Raw genomic sequence first — 25,191 nt, forward strand, 5'->3', positions numbered from 1 at the left:
ACTATATAAAACACATGATTTGTACAGCAGGCCTGGTCAGCTCGGAGCAGCAGTACACATTACAATTAACTTAGACAGCTTCCTAATTAGGCAAGGAGCCAGAGTGTCTAACAGAGGTTCAGCCTACACTGAACACGCTGTGGTGGGAGTGTTAAGGGCTGGTGTGTAGGTCAGGTTAGGGCCCGTGTCACAGCCAGTAAATGGGAGGATGAGCAACAGGCGAGCAGCCTGCCAACCAGCCACTGATCATTCATTTGTAAAGGCACCCTGTGACTGGCTGTGGCTTTGTAGGCGAGAGGTGGTAGCAGTTAGGCGGGCAGAGTGTAGAGGAGGGCGGATGGGAGCAGGGCCTGCCGAGGTGAAATAAGCTCAGCTCACCATCTTTCTCACCACAGCTGCTAAAGGTCACCGGAGCAACTACATGCCAAGCCAAGCCCTGCTCTTTACTAGAAAGAAACGCCTCCAAATAAAAAGTGTTCAGCACAGTCGCAGAAGAGGCCACCAGCTAATTCTACTGTGAGCGACCACAACACCTTTAGCAGGTGGGGACGTGGAGGACCTCACACAAACTAGAATGTCAAGCCTGAATGTTAACCCAAATTACCATGAGAAGCTCACCTTCACTTTGTGGTACTTTTGAACTTTGCATAAAGGAACAGAAGGCTCCACAGTATATTATCCTACAGTATACTCTGACTATCCTGCCGATCCTTGACTTCGGCGATGTAATTTACAAAATAGCCTCCAACACTGTACTCAGAAAACTGGATGTAGTCTATCACAGTGCCATCCGTTTTGTCACCAAAGCCTCACATACTACCCACCACTGCGACCTGTATGCTCTCGTTGGCTGGTCCTCACTACATATCTGTCGCCAAACCCACTGGCTCCAGGTCATCTATAAGTCTTTGCAAGGTAAAGCCCCACCTTATCTCATCTCACTGGTCACCATAGCAACACTCACCCGTAGCACGCGCTCCAGCAGGTATATTTCACTGGTTATCCCCAAAGCCAACACTTCCTTTGGTCGCCTTTCCTTCCAGTTCTCTGCTGCCAATGACTGGAACAAATTGCAAAAATCACTGAAGCTGGAGACCTATATCTCCCTCACTAACTTTAAGCATCAGCTGTCAGAGCAGCTTACCGATGGCTGTGTACAGGTACAGTACATTTGTAAATAGTACACCCAACTACCTCATCCCCATATTGTTATCTATCTTTTTGTTCTTTTGCACCCCAGTATCTCTACTTGCACATCATCATCTGCACATCTATCACTCTAGTGTTAATGCTAAATTGTAATTATTTCGCCTCTATGGCCTTTTTATTGCTTTACCTCCCTAATCTTCTACATTTGCACACACTGTATATAGACTTTCTATTGTGTTATTGACTGTACGTTTGTTTATCCTATGTGTAACTGTGTTGTTTTTGTCGCACTGCTTTGCTTTACCTTGGCCAGGTTGCAGTTGTAAATGAGAACTTGTTCTCAACTGGCCTACCTGGTTAAATAAAGGTGAAATAAATAAATAAATACTGCTCCTATACCCTTTTTAAAAGTGAACATGACTAAATCTGATGTGGATCCTTCTCAGAAACATTTGAACTTTCCTTAATCTTTCTTTCCCTAGAAATGAGACATAGTGATATATCTGTAAAATGTTATTCTCCCACACCTATCACCACTGACAGTTGACAGTTGAATAGTGGCCGCCACATGGTTGTGTTGGTCCACATCCTGTTTATGCAAGGTCTATTTTAACCTTGACCCCTTTGTCATGCGTGGGCATGCTTTAAGGTCAGCTCTGAGAGGTCAGGGCTCATTGATGTGAATGAACAGCTGCCCCCACTGTTCAGCTGACCCTCCATGTGCTGTTCAGTGCAGCTCATTACGGAGGAAGAGAGCCTGAACAGATATCAAAGGTCCCCTCAGCTCACAGCTGCATAAATATCCACCAGGTATTATTTCAAACAGATCACCATTCTTCTCTTTTGAGTGGGCAGAGACAAACAAGAATGGGACAAAAGGCAATGGAATCCCAACAGTAGAAGCCATGAGAACTATATCCGTACACGAGAACCTGAGAGGATTTTAGTTCCGTTCTAATGTTTGTTTGTGCTTCATTACCCAGACGCAGGTTTCGGCCAGGATTTCATCACAAGAGGTTGTTCTCATTGTAGACATAATTCTTATGCAACACGGTATTCACAGAGATGAGTAACCATCAGACACAAAGGAAGACTTCATAAACAGTTGAGTTGAATCAATTATTTTTGTTGTCTTCAAAATGTATCCAATCACCTCGAACAAAGTAAGCCTAGAGTTGTAAACAGAAACACAACACAATATAAAGGATGTAACATAATGCCCTTTCATCAATTTTGTTGTTTAGTGAGATGCCAAGGTTTTTCCCATTTGTGCGCTCTTCTCTGTCACACGTGAGGTATACAACTGAGGCTGACTGGTCTGACCACAGTTAAAAGTTTGAAAACCGACCAACAGTACTGAACTGCATCCAGAGATTCCTGTATCCCAGAGCCACAGGAATTTCAGTTTGTGGTGGCAGCTGTGGTCTCGGTGAACACACACGGTCTCTGTCTTCCCCTCCTGCTCAGTTTCACTCTCGACTCAAACACACACACACACACACACACACACACACACACACACACACACACACACACACACACACACACACACACACACACACACACACACACACACACACACACACACACACAGTAACATCAGGCCTGCCGTCAGCAGACTCAAAATGTGGAGGCAGAGAAGTTCACCAAGTCAGCGTAAAAACAGAGGGCCTCTTCTGGGAAATTCATCAACCCATGGTTGTAACATTACTGTAAACATCCAGTATGTGTGAACGTCAGAGTTCTCTCTATCTCTGCTCTCGCTCTCTCTTTGTTCATTTAGTACAACACACATGAGGGTAATATACGTATACAGTGGCAGGTGAATATGTCACAGGTGTGACTCATTTGCATGTTTAACCGAACAAGATTTTCTATTGGTTAATTGCCTGGTCATGTGACTTGAGCTGCATGCATTTAATTCCCCTGTTGTGTGTTTCTTGGTGCTGCCCATAAGATGTGAATGGAATCTGGAGGCATGCTGGAGCCTAGGTTTTGCCAGAGCATGGGATGGGATGTCTTGTTTTGGTAAAAGCACATCGCTAATGGATTTTGTTTGACCTGAAGTGAGATCTTTAATAAAATGGACGCCTGCCTCCTGGGCTGCATTGCTTCCTGTGACCCTTTCAGTTTTTTGGGTTTGGTTTGTATGTCTGTATTTTAACTAGCATGGTTTTAAAAATAAAGAGGAAGATAAATTCTATTCATGAAAACTTTGGAAACAAAGCAAAGGAATGGAATGGAGAAACTGAAATGTGTTGAAATGGAACATGCCTTAAAATAAATGTTAAACTGTCTTCTGTGTTCTGCCTCTGCTTCCTGATGCCTGCTCAATCCCAGACCTTTCACCTTTCAACTTCGTGACAAATGCACACACTGTAAAGACATCAAATGTACAGGGGGTGCAATTGGGTGTGTGATATTTTCAGCAAATGTATGTCAGCATCTTTTTTTGTCAGATGTGTTTTTGTTTGTTTACAGCTATGGGTTTCTCCTAACTGATCAAAAGCCAGAGCAGACAGACAGTTATGACAGTTATGTTATGGTAACACCTGCACCAAGGAATGTCTGCCTGCTAGACGTTTGATGCCACCAATTCTACTCTACCCGGTTACATTATCATCCATACATTCTATTGTTTTCTGAGGGGTGACCAAATCAATAGCTCTGGGGTACCCCAGGGTTCAATCACTGGGTCTCTTTACATTTCTCCCCCACATGGACTCACATACTGTATATCATCGGAATAGTTACTTCTCTTATTATGATAGAGGTTTCCCTTTTTTCTTCTGAGTTCTAGTCCTATTCTCAGCTAAAAGTGTCAATTGAGAGTTTAGTACTGAGAACTGAACCCGAATCAAATGGGAGGACGCTGATCAATGTCTGATCTTTCGTCAATATTCTGCATTATGGGCTTCCTTATTAAAGTGGTATGTCGAGGATTTATTCACTGCTGTACGCCGTGTACCTGCTGGGTAGAGAAGGGCAGCAAGTGGGAGGGTTTGATTATCTGCATCTATCATCATGGAGAAAGAAAGGGGTGAGGGATAGATCTCTACAGTCCTTTGCTATTATCTTCACCATCAACATGGAGGTGCAACCAAGGCTATACATCTGCTGGCTGGAGGTTGGCACAGTTGCTATTTATTGCATTCTAATCAGAGAGCAAAAGCATCCCGCTCTGATAACACGTCAGAGATAAAAGAAGGACCAGATATTTGGTCAAAGTAGATTATTAGTAATTGCTAAAGGACTCCGAACTTCATAGTACTACACAGCACTTTAGCACTTAATGATAAAATTAAACAAAATTGCTACTTCCTCTTAAGTGTTACTCTACTGTACCCCCACCCACAGGTATTAGCTCAAAAAAATTAGCGTCCATAATTTTGCAGACCTCATTACAAGATCACTATAGCAACACACATTACCAATTCCAAAAGATCCATTTCCAAAATGTCCCCAGCTTTGATGCTTCTGCCCTGTAAATAACATCCATCCAGGGACTGTGTTGCAGCATTAGCCTGACATATTCTGAGCAGCAATGCCTTGACATACAGTAGCTTTGTCCTTTCAAGTGCAAGTCTTTCAGGCATTTCCGCATCACCAAGTCATGCCGTTCTGTTCTGAGCAGCCTTCCTTCCCCAATCTGAGAGTGTGTGCTTTAGAACCTGGCGATATAACTGCAGGCATCAGAGAGCTCGCTGCACATGTTCCACTTGCTTACTGCTCTTATCTCTCTCCAATCTGTCACTCCTTTTCTCTTCTCTACTCCCTCTCATCCTCAGCCTGACTGACAGATAGGGAGATCTCATCTGTCTGTTCTTTCAGCCCTGGGAGCTTCTCTCTCTCTCTCCCCGTCTCTTCTATCGTTTTCCCTAGTGGGAAAATGAGCCAGCAGATATACAAGCTAACATATTGCCATTCTATATGATGGGTAAATTGATACTTTATTAAATGTACTTCCTAGCTCTTCTGCTTTTTCATAATGTAACTGCTATCTCATTACCTTAAGAAACAGACTCTCGTACGAAATACAACTCTTATTTGGTACATTTCATTCAATACTCAAAACTCAATATTCTTCAATAAGGATTTGAACACCGACACGGACGATTGGGTCTACTCATTTTGTATTTTTATTTATTACCTAAAAAAGAAAAATGTTCTATCACAAGTCACACTGAAATGTATTGCTTAAGAAAAAAATATATTGATATATTTTTTTGTTTTTTTTGGGAAACATGATTTCCGTTATATTCCATCAAATAGGACATAGGAATTAGTCATTGCTATGTCCCAACCACCTTGTCCCACTTATACAAATGCACAAAGAAATACATCATTCACAGTTACCGTTTTGGTTTCATAAATTAATACAGTCACACATGTGCTACACCGGTCTATAGCTAGAACATTGTAAATTGTATTCTTGACTCTTGTCATTATTTTCAATGGTTGGCTACAAGAAATAACAGGCAACTTAAATGATGTGATCAGAACTCCACCAACAAACTGTTTTTTAAATGCCCTCCCCACACCCTCTTTTGTCCCATCTCATCCCATGTCATCTTTTAATATTTCGGTTTTTTTTGTTTAAATTTCACACATAAGTGAGGCACACACAGAGTATATTTCATACATGTATACAAAATTCTATTAAATTTAGGGGGGAGTAATTTGTCCTTTGAAATGTCTTATCCAAGGAGACAGGAAGTGCATGTTATGTCATCTCACGTCCTCAGAGGACACCTGCCAAGTCAGTCAGGCCACTTTGTTGCCATAGTTGCACATTGCAGTCAAAACTTCCACCTCAGGTACTTTGTTTTGTTAATGTGTTGATTTTCAGCTTGTTGGTGGGCAGGACAGAGTGGAGGATTTGGACAAAGTAGACCAACAAACATGGCAACACAATGGAGAGAAAATGGGAAAACAGATTGGAGGAACAAACACATCAATATTAATTCACTCAACGTGCTTACCCCTAAAAACTACAGCTCTCGTGTGGTTACAGACTCTTATATGAATTAATTCATTAATCAAAGGAAATAATTTGTTCATCTTATATCTGACACACTCTGCAAGGGCAACGTTTAAGGCACAGAAGCCTTGACATAAGACTCCACCCTTTAAAAGCACACACAAGAGATGCCCGAATCCTCAGTGACAATAGCGTTGTGACAAAATACAGGTAAAGAAAGAAACCGTGTCCCCCAGTCCACAACTGTCTTGTTTAGTGAAAGATAAGGCCACTTAAAAAAAGAAGAGGTTCACCAAACAAGGTAATCTCTCACTGCAAACTCTTTGAGTGCAATCATGGTAGGGTGGTCAGACGTATGTTTCTCCATACAAGTTTGGGTTCGGGGATGTGTATGCTGGTCCAAAGGGTTTCCCTGTTAGTTAGTCCCAAACATGCACCTTGTTGAACACTATGTTATTAAGTAGGCTGCGTGGGGTTATAGTTGGCTGCTGCCTGGGTACTTGTCTCTGTGTTGAGGAGATCAGTGTTGGTTGAACTAGCGTTCAGGGAGGAAAGTCAGTTGCTCTTTGCTCATGATCATCACAGTCCAGGGAATGTTCAGTTCAGGGTAAGATGAGTCCAGTCTTCTGTTTTGGTTTGTTTTGAGAATACTTGGAGCAGGACACTGCTGTTGTTTTTCAGAACAAAAAAACCTAGCCAACAAAAGCAGCTGATCATTATTCATGCATGTTTTACCTCCTCTTCAAAGCACCCATTTCTCCTCCATTTGTTTTCTTCCAACAACAACAAAAATCAGGATAATTCACACTTTTTGCATGCAAAGAAAAGTTACTCTTTTCCCCGTCTATCAAAGTCCCATGTAGCAGCAAATCTCTTAGAAAGTCTGTCAAAGGCCTAATCTGATATGTGAGGGAATCCACTGGTGGAGGCACTAGTTGATGAAAGTGGAGACAGGTTCCCTGCTTGGGATTTCTTAGCTTTCTTCCACCTCTCCTTTCCAATAGTAGAACAAGGGCCTTGGTTAAAAAGTGTGATGTAGGTTCAAAAAGGAATATGGGACATGTGTCTACATCATCTCCATGGTAAGGAATGGAGAGAATCATCTGTACCGAACCTCCATGGTTTGAGTGACAAAAGGGATGAATCAGCCCTCGCAATGAATATACACAAATGTCTCACACACACACACACACACACACACACACACACACACACACACACACACACACACACACACACACACACACACACACACACACACACACACACACACACACACATTTGTGATCCCCACCTATAAGTGAAATAGGTCTGTAAGACACAAGTTGGATTCAATGGGATTTTTTCTCCATTATTTGTTTGTGGCTATATGACCCTAATGAGTGAATGAGCTGATGAATGATTGGATGAATACGTTTGTTAGTTATCAATTTAATGAATGGCTTGACCCAAGCCAAACTGGACTAATGTTTTTTTAAAACAGCAGATGAAAAGTTAAATAAACAGATTTCTTTCCAAATACATTTTTAAATCATGATTTTAAAATCCTCTAAAGCACTCCATTAATATTATCTTAGTTTATTAATTAATTAATTCCTATTAATATCCTACTGTATGTCACTGAGGTTGCCGTTCATGTAATAGTCTGAACTTTAGTCAAATGCCCATTTCCCATGAGTCATTGCTCCTCATATCCTACTTCCTGCACACTCTGACCTGCTGTTCCAAAATCATGAAAAATTGGCAAATCAACGACTACTTTTGAAACTGTCGATGAAAACCTGAATGCTTTGTGAACAATGCTACATAGTTCTTTAGATAAAAATAAAATAACAATACATTTCAAATGAAAATAAAAAGATAACCCTATAAGTAAAAAGTTGACTCTGGTCGGTGAAGTGGAGACCTAGAATGCCCATTAGAGTAGGCCAGGGATGGCTCTGGGGCCAGGGGTTATCTGTCTGTCTGTCCTGTGTAGTTACACCACGGCCCCAGCCACCATCACTCCTGCTCACAAGTCCAGTGTGGATCTCTCTCCAGAGTTCTGCTTGAAAAAAATCTATGGAAAAAAAAAACACACCAAAACATCACCATCACCACCATCCAAGTCTGCTATGCTCAGTTCAGTTTTTTTTCTTCTCATAGGCAGTACGTATTTGCAGTCTATATGCATAACTGTAGTCTCGTAAATCCAGACATATCCGTTCCCAGTCTAAATGTCAAAAATCTGTTTCTGTTGTTTATTTCTAATGGTAGGAGGCTGTGGGGGACATGACAAGATGAAAGTCAGCAGGGAGCCTTTTGGTGTGACAGTTGGTTGTCCCACCGAGAGAAGACCATGACCAGCTTTCTTCCCTCTCTCTTTTTTTTTCATGCTCCACACTCGGCTCCAGCCTGTTTTCCACACCTCCGAAACCATCCCCAACTTCCTCTCACTTAATCCCAGAGTCTGGCTCTCCATTATCCAGCCAATCGGTATCCTCGTCTTTATCATTACGCCATGACGAACTCGGACTTCATGTCGGCCTTGACGTCGGGCTTCCACACAGAGTCGTCGAAGTCGAGGTCCATGGATCCCTCGCTGGACACACTGCTGTGGCTGTTGCTGCGTCCCGCCTTGCGGTTGGGCAGCCAGTGGTAGGGCGCTCTGGAGTCCCGCCTCGCCTTCCTGCGCAGGCGCTTCTGCTGCATCAGGAGCTGCAGACGCTCCACCTTGCAGCGAGTCGCACGGTTCTCTGTCTGACGCACACGGTCACCTGGAGGAGGGAGGAAAGGAAAGCAGAAGGTCAATGAACAGACCAAACCAGCTTTTTTCAAACAGTCATACTTTTCCATTACCTTTTGATACACCCTGCTTTGCAAGATGTATAAAGTACAGTAAATAAATAAAGCATTGGTAGGAGAGGTTGTATATGTGATGGAGGGGAGAGGGAACAGAGAGCTCTGTTCAGTGTGCATCCAGTGTTATCTAAGGCCAGGCAGAGGAGAAATAAACTCAGACTGGCGTGATGGCTATGCTGCGACTCAGACAGAGAGAGACAAAAAGACATGCTGCTGTGGTCATTCTTAAGCGCCTAAAACACACACACACACACACACACACACACACACACACACACACACACACACACACACATGTACAACTAATCACACACAGTGGTTAGTGTCTGGAATGTGTAGTGAAACGCCCCACTGTGTTCTATTAGCTCTGTGTCCTTCTTCACAACCCCCTTAACACTGTTTGGGAGAAAATGACTGGGACAGAAGTCTCCTTGAAATCTCACAATCACAGAGAGAACACACTCACTCATTCTTGCACAGACACACACACACACACACACCCTCTAATTTCTGCCTATCATATGCAGACACATAACTACGACTGGCAATCCAAATGAGTGCCATTGTCAGAGCTGTGTGACTAAGTCCATTTATAGCTGTTGATGTGCTTATATGAGAGGCTGATCTCCAGGGAGAGGCCTTTGGTTCCATTGTGAATGGCTGCCCACACCACACAACTCAACCTTCATTTCATTTAGAAATATATTCAGGAGCTGGAGAGGAAGACAAGCACAATCTATTAGCTAGGTCCATTAGTATCTGTCTCGGAATGAAAGAATGGCCTAGAATGTCAATAACCTGAAGCCCTCTCTCTCGAAAACACACAAACACGGAGAAACACACAAAGCACGCACGCACACACGCACACACAAGTGTGTACACACTAACACACAAACACACACAGCAGCCGCAGCAGCAGTAGCTTTTAACATGGATCGATGGCAAATGAAAAAGACCTATTGATTAAACCTTAGCTCTAGTGCAGCCATCCATCTCCAGCCGAGGACACTGCTATTGGCTTTCAATAGAAAATGCAAGCGAATGGAAATTGTAAGCGAAGAGAGCTTGGCTTCTTCTTTATGGCTGCAGCATCCTACTCCCAGCTCATTGATCCATCACCCTCCCACTGCCTCCCCTTACCCCTCTACCCCCAGCCCACCATCCCCCTTCATGGGCCAGTCTCCCCAGAGAGGGCTAGGTGGGGCGGAAGGGTGGAGGGGAGGGCGCGGGCAGTGGAATTACGCCCCACGGGTGATGGGGAATGGGGGAGGCGAGGGTAAGGGATCAGATGTAGCTGGCAGTTTTTCACAATCAATTGTGCCCTCTCTCCTCCTCCTCCTCCTCCTCCTCTTCCCCCATCGGAATGAATTCCTGACTGTGTGTGGGCTTAATTTACCTCTTCCCTTCATTTGCTTATCAGATTGAGCAGAGCGATTCTCTGGCTAGAAATATTCACTACTTCTGGCAATGCATGCTAACTAACTCTCAGCCCTGCTGGAGCCTCAGAAAGAATGGAGCTGAATGGAGGAGCACTGAATTAAATAGTACAAGGTCTATTTTGCACACGTTATTCTACGTTTTCCTCACTAGATAACACTGTGTGTCTACATGAGGTCCTATGCCACAGGACTATATTTCCTGCCTGGTATATATTATAGGGGGTAACTAGTGGGTTATTGTGTGTTAGGGGCATTGTTCAGCTGCCTGCATGTGAAGTCTATACATTCTGCCAGGGGCTTTGTTCCCCCTGCGCCCCCCCCTCCTCCTCTCCCCATCCTCTCCTTCCCTCTCTTCGGCTAAGTCATTACAGAGCTCCCTTCAATTACACAGAAAAGAAACCCCACCACATGCCCTCTACTTTCTCTCTCTTTTGCACTCTCTCTCAGAGAGAAAAGGGATTTCTCTCCTCTCCAGCTGCCCTTTATTTACCTCTCTCCCTCGCTCTCTCCCTCGCTCTCTCCCTCGCTCTCTCCCTCGCTCTCTAGTCTAAAGCCACAGACAAACGTGGGGTTGTCTCCTGCACCTCAAAGCTGGTCAGGGGAGGGTCACATAGCTCAAGCCCTGCTTAATGAGGAGTGACTGGCGCCTGGGGCGCGGACTCCTTATAGAACACACACACAGGAGGGAGGGAGAGAGAGAATGATAGAGGTGGATGGGGGCAGGGAGAAAGAACACAAAGGCATAGCGCAAACACTAGCAGGGTGAAACCCTCCACATCTTCCTTATTGTTGGTTTCTCCATTGTCTGACAAACACAGCTCTCTGACGCACTCAGCACAGAGGAGGAAGTAATAACACATATTTTCTTGGAAGCCACCACAGGCAAATATTAGGCAAGGGACCGGTCAGGAGCAGAGAGAACAAGGAACATACAACAGAGGGCATTCGCTCCCTCTCTTTCTTCCTCCTTCCCTCTCTTTCTCTCTGGTTATGCAACCTTCCTGCACCCTGTGCTGCTCCTCCATCAGCACTGTATCGTCTCTATCCGTCCCCCCTTGGAGCGGAGCTGTGTGTGCGTGCGTGTCCTCAGTACACACTTTCACAGGCCCAGTAACAGCCTACAGTGACTAACGGCATTGACAGGAGTGCTCTAGTCACAGAGCTGTAGCTGACTGAGCTATGAGGACAAAACCCTCTCCAGCTCCCCCCTGCTGTCCAGCTGCTCAGGGCAGGCCACAGAGGACCACGTACAACATGGTGCAGGGACAGAGGAGCACAGCAGAACAAACCACATAAGAGGGGTGTGGGTGGTAGTAGGGGTGGTATGGAGGGGGGAGGAGGTAGAGACTAACCCAAAAGCCCCTGTGGAATCCCAGAACTCCACCCAGCCAAAAAACACTCCGCACCCTCTACTGTTTCCGAGAATGACTGCATACACTCCATAAACACACAGGCTACTTTACACAAAGTACTGCATGCAGGTTGGGGGAGGGGTATCTCAGCTGGGCTGTGGTAGTAGCAACTGACCACCATGTTGCAAGGCAGAGAGACACCGAGACAGAGAGAGACACCGAGACAGACAGAGACACCGAGACAGACAGAGACACCGAGACAGACAGAGACACCGAGACAGACAGAGACACCGAGACAGACAGAGACACCGAGACAGACAGAGACACCGAGACAGACAGAGACCGAGACAGACCGAGACAGACCGAGACAGACCGAGACAGACCGAGACAGACCGAGACAGACCGAGACAGAGACAGAGAGAGACCGAGACAGAGAGAGACCGAGACAGAGAGAGACCGAGACAGAGAGAGACCGAGACAGAGAGAGACCGAGACCGAGACAGAGAGAGACCGAGACCGAGACAGAGAGAGAAGAAAAGACAGGCTATGTGCGCCCACAAATTGGAGGTGGAAACTGAGCTGCACTTCCTAACCTCCTGCCAAATGTATGACCATATTAGAGACATTATGGAGACATCTATAATATTAGAGACATCTATTGCGTGAAATACCAGTGTGCCATTACAGCAACAAGATTTGTGACCTGTTGCCACAAGAAAAGGGCAACCACTGAAGAACAAACACCATTGTAAATACAACCCATATTTATTTTCCCTTTTGTACTTTAACTATTTGAACATCGTTACAACACTGTATATAGACATAATATGACATTTGAAATGTCTTAATTCTTTTGGAACTTATGTGAGTGTAATGTTTACTGTACACTTGCATTGTTTATTTTATTGTTTGTTTAGTATCTACTTCACTTTCTTTGGCAATGTTAAAATATGTTTCCCATGCCAATAAAGCCCTTAAAAAAAATTAAAAGAGAGAGAAAGAGAAAGAGAGAGAGAGAGAGACTGATCTATGAACAATCAATTTGTCAGTCAGCCTCCTGGCCTTCTAGAGCCTTGGCCAAGTAGGAGGGCTACAGTAGGACAAATACAGAGGAGATTAAAGGAGCTTTTCCTCCTATTGTTCCCTTATAGATTCCGCTTCATTAACAGTTGTCCAAGTGTTGTTGATTGTTTGTTTGCCTTCATAATTCTGATCTCACGGAAGGAGAGTGTTGTTTGCCGAGCATCAGGGCCCAGTTTTTCAAAAGCTATCTATCTGGATTTCACCTATCCAATAGGATTACATGCATAGAAATATAATTAATAGAATGGAAAAATCATTGACTTGAATGGGGACTCCTGTTCTATTCATTTTATTTCTGATAGCTGAAATCCGAAAAGATCTCTTTTAAAAAACTGGCCCCCGGGGGTTCAGGTAGAGCGTGTGAAGGCTCAAACTGCAGCAAAAATAGCCTGGGTTTAAATACAGGAAGAACCTTGCTTTTTAGAGTCTTGTAGTAAATCCCACCAAGATCTACAGGAGCTGAATGGGACCTGATCCTTGCATCCTCCATTTGTATACAGTGGTGGAGCCCCACCTATTCTAGAGTCACTAAAACTGAAAATGTACTACATTCACACAATTCCCATTTATTCCCCAATAATAACCTGACACTCTTAGGCCTACTACTCTGAGGAAAGCCAAAGTCATTTTCCAAAACATGACACAGAGCCAACCCTCTGCGGCTTTGCCTTTCCCCCTGTGCTCCTCTCCTCTCCTAGTCATCCATACATCACTGCAGCTACAGGCCCATCCTCCAACACAGACACATGTCATTCCTGGTTGGCTGGGGCCCTGAGCACAGCCCAGAGGGTAAACACAGACCTGGAGAACACATAGCCCTGCCTTTGTCCTGCGATCCATCCTAGCCATCCATCCTAGCCATCCATCCTAGCCATCCGGAGCCCAAAGAAGAAGATAGAGAGAGGAAGAGGTAGAGGAAACCCAGAGGAAAAGGGCCAAACTGAGGGAGTCAGACCAGTCATAAGGAGCGAACGTCCCCGTTTTGACAGGCATTGAAAGGGCATCGACAGCCCTGCAGGGGCACGAGCTCTTAAATGACTTTTAGACGCAATTAACATTCTCTTCTTTTTTTCCCCTCTCTCGTCGTTAGACAATGAAAGGGCACCTGACGCGGTTGGTTAGCTGGCACTGTTATAGGTCGAGGCTGATAGGTCAGGGATGGGGTTAGATGGCTCGGTTACTGTTGCTCATCAACGTGTGTGTGTTTCACTGGCCGGATGGCTGCTTACATGCTCGCTGACAGCCTGGCGATGCTGGTCAATGAATTATGCATAGTGCCCTGGTGCCCTAGCTTGGTGGGTCAACCATGCAGAAGCACGACAGACAGAGTGAGCAGGGTGAGGGATCAGGGCACCTGGTCAGGTCAACACTGATACCCACACACACGTCAGAAACAAGGAGAGGAGACAAACATAGTCCCGAGATGAAAAGAGGACTGAGACAGAGGTTAAATAATAGGGGAGGACCTGGCAAAGAGTTTCCACAGTAGAACAGAGCTAGCGGTTCAGAATTAGCCATGTTGACAATGCTAACGCGAGGCAGTGGCAGACTACAGAGCGTTAACATTTCAACACAGATTTGTCTTCCAGTAGAATGGACCGACTGCAAAGGCCATTCGCTCTGGGCTGGATTAAACAAGCTGGGAGAGGAATTTAGCCATTCCCACCCAATCCCTCTATCGCTAGCTCTCTCTCTCTCGCTCTCATTCTCTCTCGCTCTCATTCTCTCTCGCTCTCTCGCTCTCTTTCGTAATCTCTCGCTCTCTTTCGCTCTCTCTCGCTCTCTCTCGCTCTCTTTCGCTCTCTTTCGCTCTCTCGCTCTCTTTCTCTCCATGCACACAAAGCTCCACCCTGCCTTCCTCAGCCAGAGCTAGACTAACCTGACCTGACAGATAGTGAGGAGATGGGAGGGAGGAAGAAACAGGAGGGGGAGGAGAGAAGAGTTACCCCCTACCTTCCTTTTTTTCACAACTCATTTTGTTCCCTTTTCCCCTATCAGTTGAACCAAGCAGCTGCAGAGGGGTGGGTCTTAAAATCAGGTCTAATCCTGAGGCATGGAGGGCTCCCTCACTCCATCTTTTCCTCCCTATTTTTCTCTTTCCTTCTCTCCTTCTCTCTCCCTTCTTCTCTGCCCTACAATGGCTGAGCCTGGTTCCCTGCATGGAGCCTGGGTCACAGCAGACAGACAAAGGACTGGGCCGGGCAGCAGGCTAGGGGTCCCACTGAGCACAGGAATTCAGCTAACAATTAGCCTAACACCCCCTTCTAAAGCCCTCCCCTCAGAACCTAGCCACAGGCCCTGCCTCTGGCCCTGGGCCTAACAAAGACCTGTACGCAGCAGTCACCACCACCAAAATCAGCCATGCTGCCACCCCACAACCAAAACCAGACTTTTCTAGCTAGTTAGCTAGGCTAGCTTTTCCAGCTATCTCCAGATCAATCGATCTTATTCAAAGCCCTCTTCTATCCTCCCGTCATTGCACATTAACTTGCAGTGGAAAGGGTAAAGGCTCTCTGGAGATAGCAGAGCTATGTGACATTTTCAAGAGGCTGTCTCAACCTGAGGTAACATAACACAGACATTAAAGGTCTGGGAAGGTACTAAGCAGTAAGCATAGGTTATTCCTGTAGGCCAATGGAAGCGGGCTTCTACGAAGAGTTAAGCTGTGAAGTCTTTCACCAGGTGTTGGCTGATAAGACCGTCGTCTCAGGGTTTTACCGGAACACTTAGTCATCTGCCTTCTAAAATGTTCCTCACCAAGCATTCCGAAGTCACGAAGCTAAACGGACAGACAGCTTCCGTCCATACAGAAAAGCCTCAGCTCATTAATTGATAAGCGAGTGGATTCAGCCGGTCGCCAGTCTGACTCCAAAGGCATTTATTTAGCCCTTTGTTTTTTTCTGTGAAAGTACAAATGAATCTGTGGGCAGTTAGCAGAGGCCGGATATAAACAACAATCTTATGAAAGGAGGTTTAATGTGTGTTGTTTTTTCTTCCTCCCACTGCCCTACAAACACAATGTGCATTCTTTCAATTTTTTTTGCATAAATCTATCTATTTAAAGTCAAGAGTGAACACAAGCCGCCATTGATGGTGTCCTGGGCTGGACGAGACCAGAGAGAGATGTATTTTACAGATGAGGCTGGTTTTGGACAGCGACTGACGAAGCAGTGGAACGGCCCATTCACGGGAGAGACGGGGGGAGAGTGGGACAAAGGAAGAGAGAAAAAGCATGGGATGACGGCTCAGTGGAGGAGTGGGAGAGGGGTAGTGGTGAGGGAAGGGGGCTTCCTGGGTTAAGAAAATAAGCATGTATTATTCAACTGTGCAGAACTTTTTTAAGGGGCTCACTGGGTACTGCAGAGTTCCCTGGATGTTCGGTGAACTTTCGGTCCGTGCTTCGATTAAGTGCTCCATTCTATCGCAATGCCCAGTTACAATACAAGTGCTGATGTCAGTCCTTGTCTACCATGGAACTAATGTTTTCTTTCAAACAAAGAGACCACATAAAACTTTAATCAGAGCCATTCAGAGATCCTCCTCCACTATTCATCTCTACTCAACATGCAACAAGAGCAGACTCATGGAAGAACAGTTCAATTTCCTCTGGTAAGGTTTAAACAAGCAGAGCGTGGACAATGCGCTTCAGCACTAAGACTACCTGACACATGCCTGTGAATGTTATCAGTGGTGAGGATCTGTCCTAGCCTCTGTGTGGAGGGCGGTAATCCCCAGTCCGGCCTATCCCCTCAGCCCAGAGACAAAGACAAAGAGAAGTCTTTTGCTGCGGCTGGGTCTGCCTGACAACTGAGCCTGATGGAACAGCCCAAGAGGAGCTTCTCCTTCCCCTGTACTCCTCCTCTACTCCGCTCTTCCAACCTCTGCCAACCTCTGTATTCCCTTTCTTTCTCTTTCCTTTTGAGCAAGGTTCTGAAAAGTCATTCTGAGAGTTGAAAGAAAAAGCTTGTTTATCATAATTGTGTTTATCAGAACTGGCATCTGATCCAATTGTCTTATCGAGTCCAGAAAAACATGTGGGTATAATAAGTTGAACAGCATTTGAACAGAAACACAACAGCAGAAACAAAGCCGTTGACGAATCCTCTTATGGGCTCTACAACAGACCAGCGGCTCATCTAAATTCCTTAACAAGCTCTTGACTAGAGTCCTTTCAATCACTCTCATCCACAACAACAACATCTGTTGCTCTGCTGCAAGGGGGCTCAAAGACAGTGAAGGGCCTTTTGTGTGTGTGCGTGTGTGTGTGTGTGTGTGATGTTATCAATGCTCACCAGGGGGCTTGCACATGCGGATCTGGCTCTGGCACTGCACCAGCGGGTGGAGGGGGGATGAGATGGGGTTTCTGGCGGGCACCGAGGTAGCTTTGGCAGAGATGCCGGCGATGCCAGCGGTGGTGGCTGGGGGCGAAGGAGGGGGTGAGGGCGGCGTGGAGGCGGGGGAGGGCGAGCCACACTGGGTCTGGTAGCGGAGCTGGGTGAGGGAGGGGGGCACGCCCTGGTAGTGGCGCGTGGCACTCAGGAGGTCGTTGAGGATCTGCAGGATGGTGCCGATGTCTCGTCTGGGCCGCCCAGTGCTGTCCTGACAGTTAGGATGCAAAGTGCCTGAGGGAGAAAAGGAGACAGAGAGAAAAAGAGAGAGAGAAAAGAGAGATGGAGAAAGTGTTACAAACCACTACAACTCCCCTCAGCTCCAATCTAACCACAGATAACCCCCCCACCCAGACCCAGTAGGACATAGCAGTAATCTGAGCCGCTGACAGAGTGCTATGCCATAGTGTTAGAGTTAAAGCCTTAGTGTACCGTAATTTCCGGACTATTGAGCGCACCTGAATATAAGCCGCACCCACTGAATTTAATTCTTTTTTTTATTTTGAACATAAATAAGCCGCACATGTCTATAAGCCGCAGGTGCCTACCGGTACATTGAAACAAATGAACTTTACACAGGCTTTAACGAAACACGGCTTGTAAAAAAAAAAAATTTGCAGTAAGCTTTAGTTGTCTTTTTGCACTGAGTCAATTCCTCACGCTGCTGTTTCCAACATCTTATCGACTCATTAAGACCAAGCTCCCGTGCAGCAGCTCTATTTCCTTTTCCAACAGCCAGATCAATCGCCTTCAACTTGAAAGCTGCATCATATGCATTTCTCCGTGTCTTTGCCATGATGAGGGTGACAAAATGACTACCGTAATCAGAATGATGGGAAGTTTGAGAGCGCTCGATTTAATCTAAACAGTAAACAAAAAGGTTGTTTGACCTTAACCCGTTCGGCAATTTCATTGCCAAACGAAAAAAATGTGAAAGCGGGAAAAATCCATATATTAGCCGCATCATTGTTTAAGCCGCGAGGTTCAAAGCGTGGGAAAAAAGTTGCGGCTTATAGTCCGGAAATTACGGTAATGCTATTTGCCCTCACTCACCTGAAAAAGTCCCTGAGAAGACCCCAGGAGCGTGGTTGACGAAGCTTTCGATGATGGCACCTGGTTTACGGGAGGAGGAGGAGGAGTGCACTGAAGCACTAGTGCCGTTGCTGGGGCTCTTAGCACAGTTAGCCTGTAGAGGAGAGGAGACATCGGTCTAACGTTAGAGCTAAACCTTCAACAAACCAACACTCTCCCTGCAGTGAGTGATAAGAAATGTACAGCCACTCGACAGAAGTTTTTAGTAGTTGCATTATGACCATGAGATGCATGTATGCAATACGTGGTCATGTAAGACACACATAGAACATGCTACTGAAATAGAACAGTTTATCACAAGAGATGAGGTGGCAGTGACTTGAACCTGGTGTTGTAACATTCATGTTATAATTAAGCAATAATGCCCGAGGAGGTGCAGTATATATATATTATTTTTTTTTGGGGGGGGGGGGGCAATATACCAGAGCTTAGAGCTGTTCTTATGCACGACGCAACGTCACAAACCCCCGAGGTGCCTTATTGCTATTATAAACTGCTTACCAACGTAATTAGAGCAGTACAACTTAACATTTTGTCATACCTGTGGTATATGGTCTGATATACCATGCCTTTCAGCCAATCAAAATTCAGGCCTCAAACCACCCAGTTTATAACAGCCATGTTGTAACAGCGAGTGATGTTGTAAGTAACCCTAATGTAAACCATGTCGTTCCTCGTATAGGGAAGCATAAGACTCAGAAGAAACTGAGTCCTGGGAGCTCCTTTTACTGTCCCTGACAACAGACCTGTTACTTGCCCTGCTCGGCTCTGTGAACTGAAAACCTACAGGAGGAACAGGGGCAGCGAAAAGGGGAGAGGCAGGGGACATTTCAGAGTGAAGAACTTTCTTTTTTCATTGATCTATGTGGCCTCTAAACTACACCAACCCATATCTGGTTTGACTTCAGGCAAAGAGAGAGAGAGAGAGAGAGAGAAGAAAATAACAACCAAGTTGGTGGAAATCAGCTGTCATTAGAGTGACAGATAGCTCCTAGCTCCAGGCCTGAGAGAGGCCTGCTGACCAGCGAGACGGCTAATGATCAACAAGACAACAACCTACACAGACTAACTCATTAACTCCTCTCCCTCTTTCTTCCCTCTCTTTCTTTCATCCTTTCGTCTCTCCTGGTCTCTGGTGAGGTAATAATGGTGTGTGCTGTGTCCTGGCCCGCCTTTGTGTAAGCGTGGAATGCACTGAGTAATACAGTGCTATAAAGCAGTAGGTAGGTTGATTGGTTGGTGGGGGTCTTACCTCAGGACAGGGGGCTGCAGTGGGGGTGCTCTGGGGGTCGGAAGCGGGGCTGGGGCTGGGCCGACCCGGGGAGGGCTGGTGGGAGCGACTAAACAGACTGCCGGGCAGCTGGGAGGGACGAGGAGCAGGAGGAGGGGTGCTGCAGTGACTTGAGGGGGCGGAAGAGGAAGAGGGGTACATGGGAGGAGAGGGCTGGTGTGAGGGGGCAGGGGGGAAGGCCGCTGTGCTGGTAGAGGGGAAGGGCACTGGGTGGGCCTGGGACTGGTTAGGATGGGGGCGGGAGTGGGGGTGAGAGTGGTGGTGGTGGGGGGTGGGGGCGCGGGGGTGATGCCCGCTGCTGAACCCTCCAGACGCGCCTGTGGCCTGTCCCATGGTGCCCTCTGTACCCCCGCGGGCGATGAGCTGCCTGTGCTGTAAGTGCTGTAAGTGCTGCCCTCCAGACTGCTGGGCAGCCAACTGCAGCTGGACAAACATCATGTGATCACCTACTCGCAGCGCCAGGGTCAGAGGAGAGCGGCCAGACAGGAAGTCACTGACCTGGAGACAGGAAGAGGAGGAGAGAGTTGAGTCACCTAGTTCATGGACTATAGACTACAAAAACTCATTATATATTGAATGCTTATACAACATACATTAAATGCATACTAACTACATGTTTAATATACCAGAAATAGGTAGGTCTATACACACCAAGAGAAGGTCTGTTAGCTCTACATCATTGTTTTCCAGGCTTGGGGCTTTGTTAATGAGTTTAACAAAAGCACATGTATGGATGTGAAAGCAGAAAGACAGAACAGTGCATTGAGCTGCATTGAATTGCCCCAGCAGAGAGGCTGGTACGCCAGACTATCCCATCCTGTAATCAATCACTGCCCTGGACACAAACACTGGGCTATTAACATTTGCTGGGGGGGATGAAAGGAGCTATTGGAAAACTCACAGAACACACACACACACGCATCTAAACACACACAATCAAGCACGCACACTGGTGCACACATATACACCATGCCCACCCACTCCTGTTTCCAATGCCCCTATAGTCCAGAGTCTGAACCTCGTTCCCAGACATACAAAGGCCACCCTTCTGTTTGGCCCCCGGCCTGAAAAATCAGAACTTCGATACAGGATGCAGCGTAGACCCACTCGCCCCACAGCCTCACACACTCATAATACCCGATTGTTCGGTGGTCTGCGGCAGATCTTGAAGGGCTGCCCATTTTAGGAGCACGAGAATGGGCCCCGGAGCCAAGAATGGAGGCCCTGACCCACTCACTCCAGGCCACACCACAGAGAGCGTTGTCACGACTTGGCCGTAGGACACATTAGTGCCACACTGCTCCTACAATCTCCCTGTTGTCTCACCCTTCCAGGGACCTTGTTACTGCTCTGGTAAAGGGAGAGCATTGACGTGTCAGAAAGTTCATCTCCCCCAGGACACTGAGGTAATGACGTCTCAGGCTCTCCCCAAATAGGAACGGGAGTACAAGAGGCTCTCAGCACTAACACAATGTGACGCTTATTTTCTGTAAGACTTCAACTCCAGAGGGAGGGAGGAGAGTGCGAGAGAGAGAGAAAGACAGAGAGGGGGGAGAGAGCGAGAGAAAAACGAGAGAGAAAGACGAGAAAGAGAGAGGGGAGAGAAAGACGACAAAGTTGAGAAAAAGAAAGCGAGAGAGGAGAGAAAAAGCACAGAGAACAGAAAGAGCGCTCCCTCCAGACCCATATGCCTTTGGAGGGTGCTTGTGTGTGTTGACCTGTTGTTAACCCTCTGAATCACCAGGCTCTGCCCTCCATCATTTTCCTCTTTCTTCAGCTTATTTATTTTTCTATCGACCGCCGGCTATCTGCAGCCACGGTGACCTTTGCACATTGGTATTGACACACAGCGGAGGAGAGGAGCAAAGGAGGGGGAGGGAGGAGGAGGGACGTCACCCAACACAACACCTCTATCTCCCAGCATCTCACAATGAGCCAACACGTAGGAATATACATGTATGATTGTTCACTAGTTCTAATCACGTCATGTTAATATAGTGGGTGTTTCTCAATATGCATACTACCGTGCTCCAAACTCTCATGCTCCGAGTACATTCTCCGAGGACATTCTCTTGAGTACATTCTTGCGAGGAGGAGTGTGGAGAACGCATAAAACATTACATTTGAGAAGCACTTGCACTCACCCTAACATATTACCTCACACTGCCCTAACATATTACCTCACACTGCATCTCCCCATTCACTGAACCAGGACAATTGCAAAAATAGCGACAAATCAAGATATACACAAAGCAAACCTTTTACTTCATAACTAGCTATATGTGAATCGTAATAATGTAGCTAACCAGATAATTTAATAGGCAAAAATTACCTAAAACTAACGTTATGCAAGGCAGATGCCAATTCTTTGTGGCTATCTGGCTAGCTAACAGTAGAAGCTAGCCAGTTAGCCCTATTGACATACATTGGGCTTGTGATCTATGCACACTACAGTGGGTATTGTAAGCAGGTAAACATGCCAAAATTAACACAGCATGTATTTATTAATGTATCGACATAAATTATGTAGTCAGGCAACATATGAGACGTGAATAGGCAACATTTGATTCCGAAGTTAGAGTGTATTTTCTCTCACTTCAGCTCAAATAATGGCCGACATCGATAACAGGAAATGTTGCATCAATGCATGCTTCAAAATATGTACAAACGGAGTACGCATTTGAGAAGTGCCCTCCGTGCTCCATTTCGCGTACTTTGATTTGGACTCATACTCCCACCCTCTCGGGCTCCAATTTGCGTGCTCAGAGCAAGGTAGTACGCATTTTGAAAAACACCCAGGGACTGACTATGATGGTGATGATGACTAATAAAGCATAATGGTGCTGTTCATAGTAAGGGCAGGCATGGGAAAGCAGAGGACAAGCACGAGGTGAGATGGCTCTAGTAAACTCCTCACACAAAGGTCACCTGTGAGTCAACCAAGGGGGACAGGGAGAAAAGAGAGGGAGGGAGGCGAGGAAAGGGGGATGGAACAGAAGGAGGGGGTAGTTGATTGTATCCCTGACTGACAGCTGTCAGGAGAATGAGTAGGCAGTTTGCAAAACGCCATCACACACACAAAAGACAACGAAACACACACACACACACGCACACACACACACAAAGCCCTTGAGGGAGTCAGAGTGCTGTGTTTGATCTGGGTGGAGAAGAGAGAGGGGGATGACACATCAGTGTGGCTTTGCTGAGAGAGAGGAGAGAGAACGAGCGAGACAGAGAGGAAGAGCGAGGCATTCCATCTCCCTTTAAAGACTAGTGTGGATTATTCAACAAACACCAAGCTGAGATTCATGATGCGTTCATACTGAGCTCCCAACCCCACATGGCAGACCTCAACTTAGACCGTCATATATGCAAGCTCCGCCTCTTGTTTTCTCTCTCTTTACATCTCACTCCCTTGGTACATTTGTCACTCCTGGCCCTGGAATCTCAGTCGTTGACTCATAAAGCCAAGTCTGATTCTGAAGTTGTCACCCAAACCCCACGAACGAGTATGTGTGTCACACACACACACACACACACACACACACACACACACACACACACACACACACACACACACACACACACACACACACACACACACACACACACACACACCACAATGTTCCCATTAGGTAATAACTGAAAAGGCCACAAGCCCACATAAACAAAAGCATTAAGCCACTTAAGCAATGGCTCCAGAACTCTCAGCCTGCCCTTTAAACCGCTCACTGTCAGGTCTTTGTGGTCCATGCCTTATTTTCCCACCAGAAATAAATGAGGAACCCAAATAAGACCCTGGGCTCGGAATTCCAGCCTGGGCCTGATCAGTCTTTCCGCAACCTCACCTCAGATTGAAAGGGGAAGACAGGACGGGAAACGGGACAGGTTGCAGCTCTGAGCCCGGGGGTGGAGCCAGAGGCTGTGGACTGGAACACCTGAAATAGGTCAGTCTTTGGAGAGATGGGAGGTAACACTAACAGTTAACTGCCAGTGGGTACATGTTGCAGGAGAGGCTGTTCAAACCATCATGTAAAAACATCCATGTCTTAGATAGCGTATCACTACCAAGAAAACCTGTCCGTACACGACTTCTGCTCTCCAGAGACAAGTCAGTATTACATTGATGTCAGGAACAAAAAAATATAGGACTTCTAGAACAAAGCAGACAAAGAGCCTCTCTCAGAATCTTTGAGCCTTTAACCTCCTTCCTCTTTGGTGTCTTTACAAATTCCTAAGCCCTAGGAAGACAGTCGCTCCTGTCAGTCAGGACAACTCAAGTAGAGGAGAATGACAGAGAGCTAGGGCCCCAGTTTTGTTATGTTTAGACAGAAAGGAATGGCCTCCTCATTGTTCCTATTGTCCTGACGCAGCGAGAATGGTATGCGGAGCGAAGAGCGAGGACAAACCAGTTGTCCATTTGTCTGACAAAAAGTGTACTCTGATCGGTACATTTCATAGACAGTGCTGTGATAAGTCAATGATAGCCTATCAGCTAATTGGGTGTTTGAGAAGGAACAATAGCACTATATGAACAACACCCAGTTCTCTGTTCAGTTCAACCTGACCTCCCACCATCTTGCTCTATCTGCCATTTTGTTTTGTTGTTGGGAGAGTTGCGACCGGGTGGCATTTTGTGTAGCTGTAGCAGCAGGCTTTGGTTGCTATGCAGAGAAGGGAGAATATGATAAGCAGAGACCGGGGAGGAGGGATGGATGGGGGGGATGAGGGAGAAAGAGAGAATGTAGAAGGGGGGTGGGGTGTCAGAGAGGTGATGATGAAATATTCAGAGAGTGTGCTTCTGGATGCTTTTCTCTTTTCTTCCTCCACCTCTGGGGCTGACCGGTTTAGTTATTGGGGTCCCTGTGGTTCAAGGAACTCATTTGCAGGCGTTTTTCCTTTGCACACTAAGTGTACTGAGAGACAGGCAGAGAGAAGTGGGGAGGGAGGGAGAGAGAGAGGGAGTTGGGAACAGGACTGAGCTGAGCTGACATTCATGAACAACTGAGCAGAGTTTGCATCAGAGACCAGAGAGGACAGGGATCTGTGGGAGGGTTCAAGCGAAGGAATCACCCTTCTCCTTCAGCTGCATTACAGCTGAGAAGCTCCTGGTCAACCTATCAAACAGCAAGGTGAAGGAGGGAAGGGGAGAGGGGAAATTCAGAAACCAGCTTATTAACTCACCTATATGTGTTGATCAAACTGGGAAACAATTGATACACTGTTTGTGCAGACTGGCGCTGGGTTAAGAAGCAATAACATGATTCTCAAAAGATAAGAAAAAAAATCTATGGCGCCTGCACCATGCCCCAAATCCTAAAAGCAGGCCCCATCTTCAAAAGACCCCATCATTGGAGAGATAGCCGTCTGTAATAGTGCCTGATAGGAAAGAGAAAGCAAAGAGGGCGAATGAGAAACAGAAAGCCAGCTGGTCATCAGTGAATTTGATGAGCTGGGTGAAAAAAAAGCGACAGAATGGCATAATGACCAGGTTCCTGGTTCCAGCCCTCCACCCCCACTCCATCCCTCCATCCCCCCAGCCCTCTACATTACCTCTGATTCCAGTCAACCACAA

The 25,191-nt window shown here is 46.2% G+C and overlaps 1 protein-coding gene and 1 long non-coding RNA gene across 2 annotated transcripts in view; both read right to left on the minus strand.

The window, feature by feature from the left end:
- Nucleotides 1–1,628: 1,628 nt before the first annotated feature.
- Nucleotides 1,629–4,789, minus strand: LOC115151811 (uncharacterized). The gene is made up of 2 exons (XR_003867360.1): nt 4,581–4,789; nt 1,629–3,525 (listed from the first exon to the last, which is right to left on the minus strand). It is a non-coding gene; the product is annotated as an uncharacterized LOC115151811 (long non-coding RNA).
- Nucleotides 4,790–5,265: 476 nt separating this feature from the next.
- The window catches only part of LOC115151810 (midnolin), a 29,751-nt gene continuing 9,825 nt past the window's right edge, over nt 5,266–25,191 (minus strand). Inside the window, exons 5-8 of the mRNA XM_029696059.1 lie at nt 19,578–20,114; nt 18,287–18,419; nt 17,138–17,467; nt 5,266–8,886 (exon numbers count right to left, since the gene is read on the minus strand). Of these exons, the coding sequence (XP_029551919.1) occupies nt 8,624–8,886; nt 17,138–17,467; nt 18,287–18,419; nt 19,578–20,114 (1,263 nt within the window). The 3' untranslated portion in view covers nt 5,266–8,623. The remainder of the gene's footprint in view (nt 8,887–17,137; nt 17,468–18,286; nt 18,420–19,577; nt 20,115–25,191) is intronic.

This window comes from Salmo trutta, chromosome 17, assembly GCF_901001165.1.
Source record: "Salmo trutta chromosome 17, fSalTru1.1, whole genome shotgun sequence".
NCBI lineage: Eukaryota > Metazoa > Chordata > Actinopteri > Salmoniformes > Salmonidae > Salmo > Salmo trutta.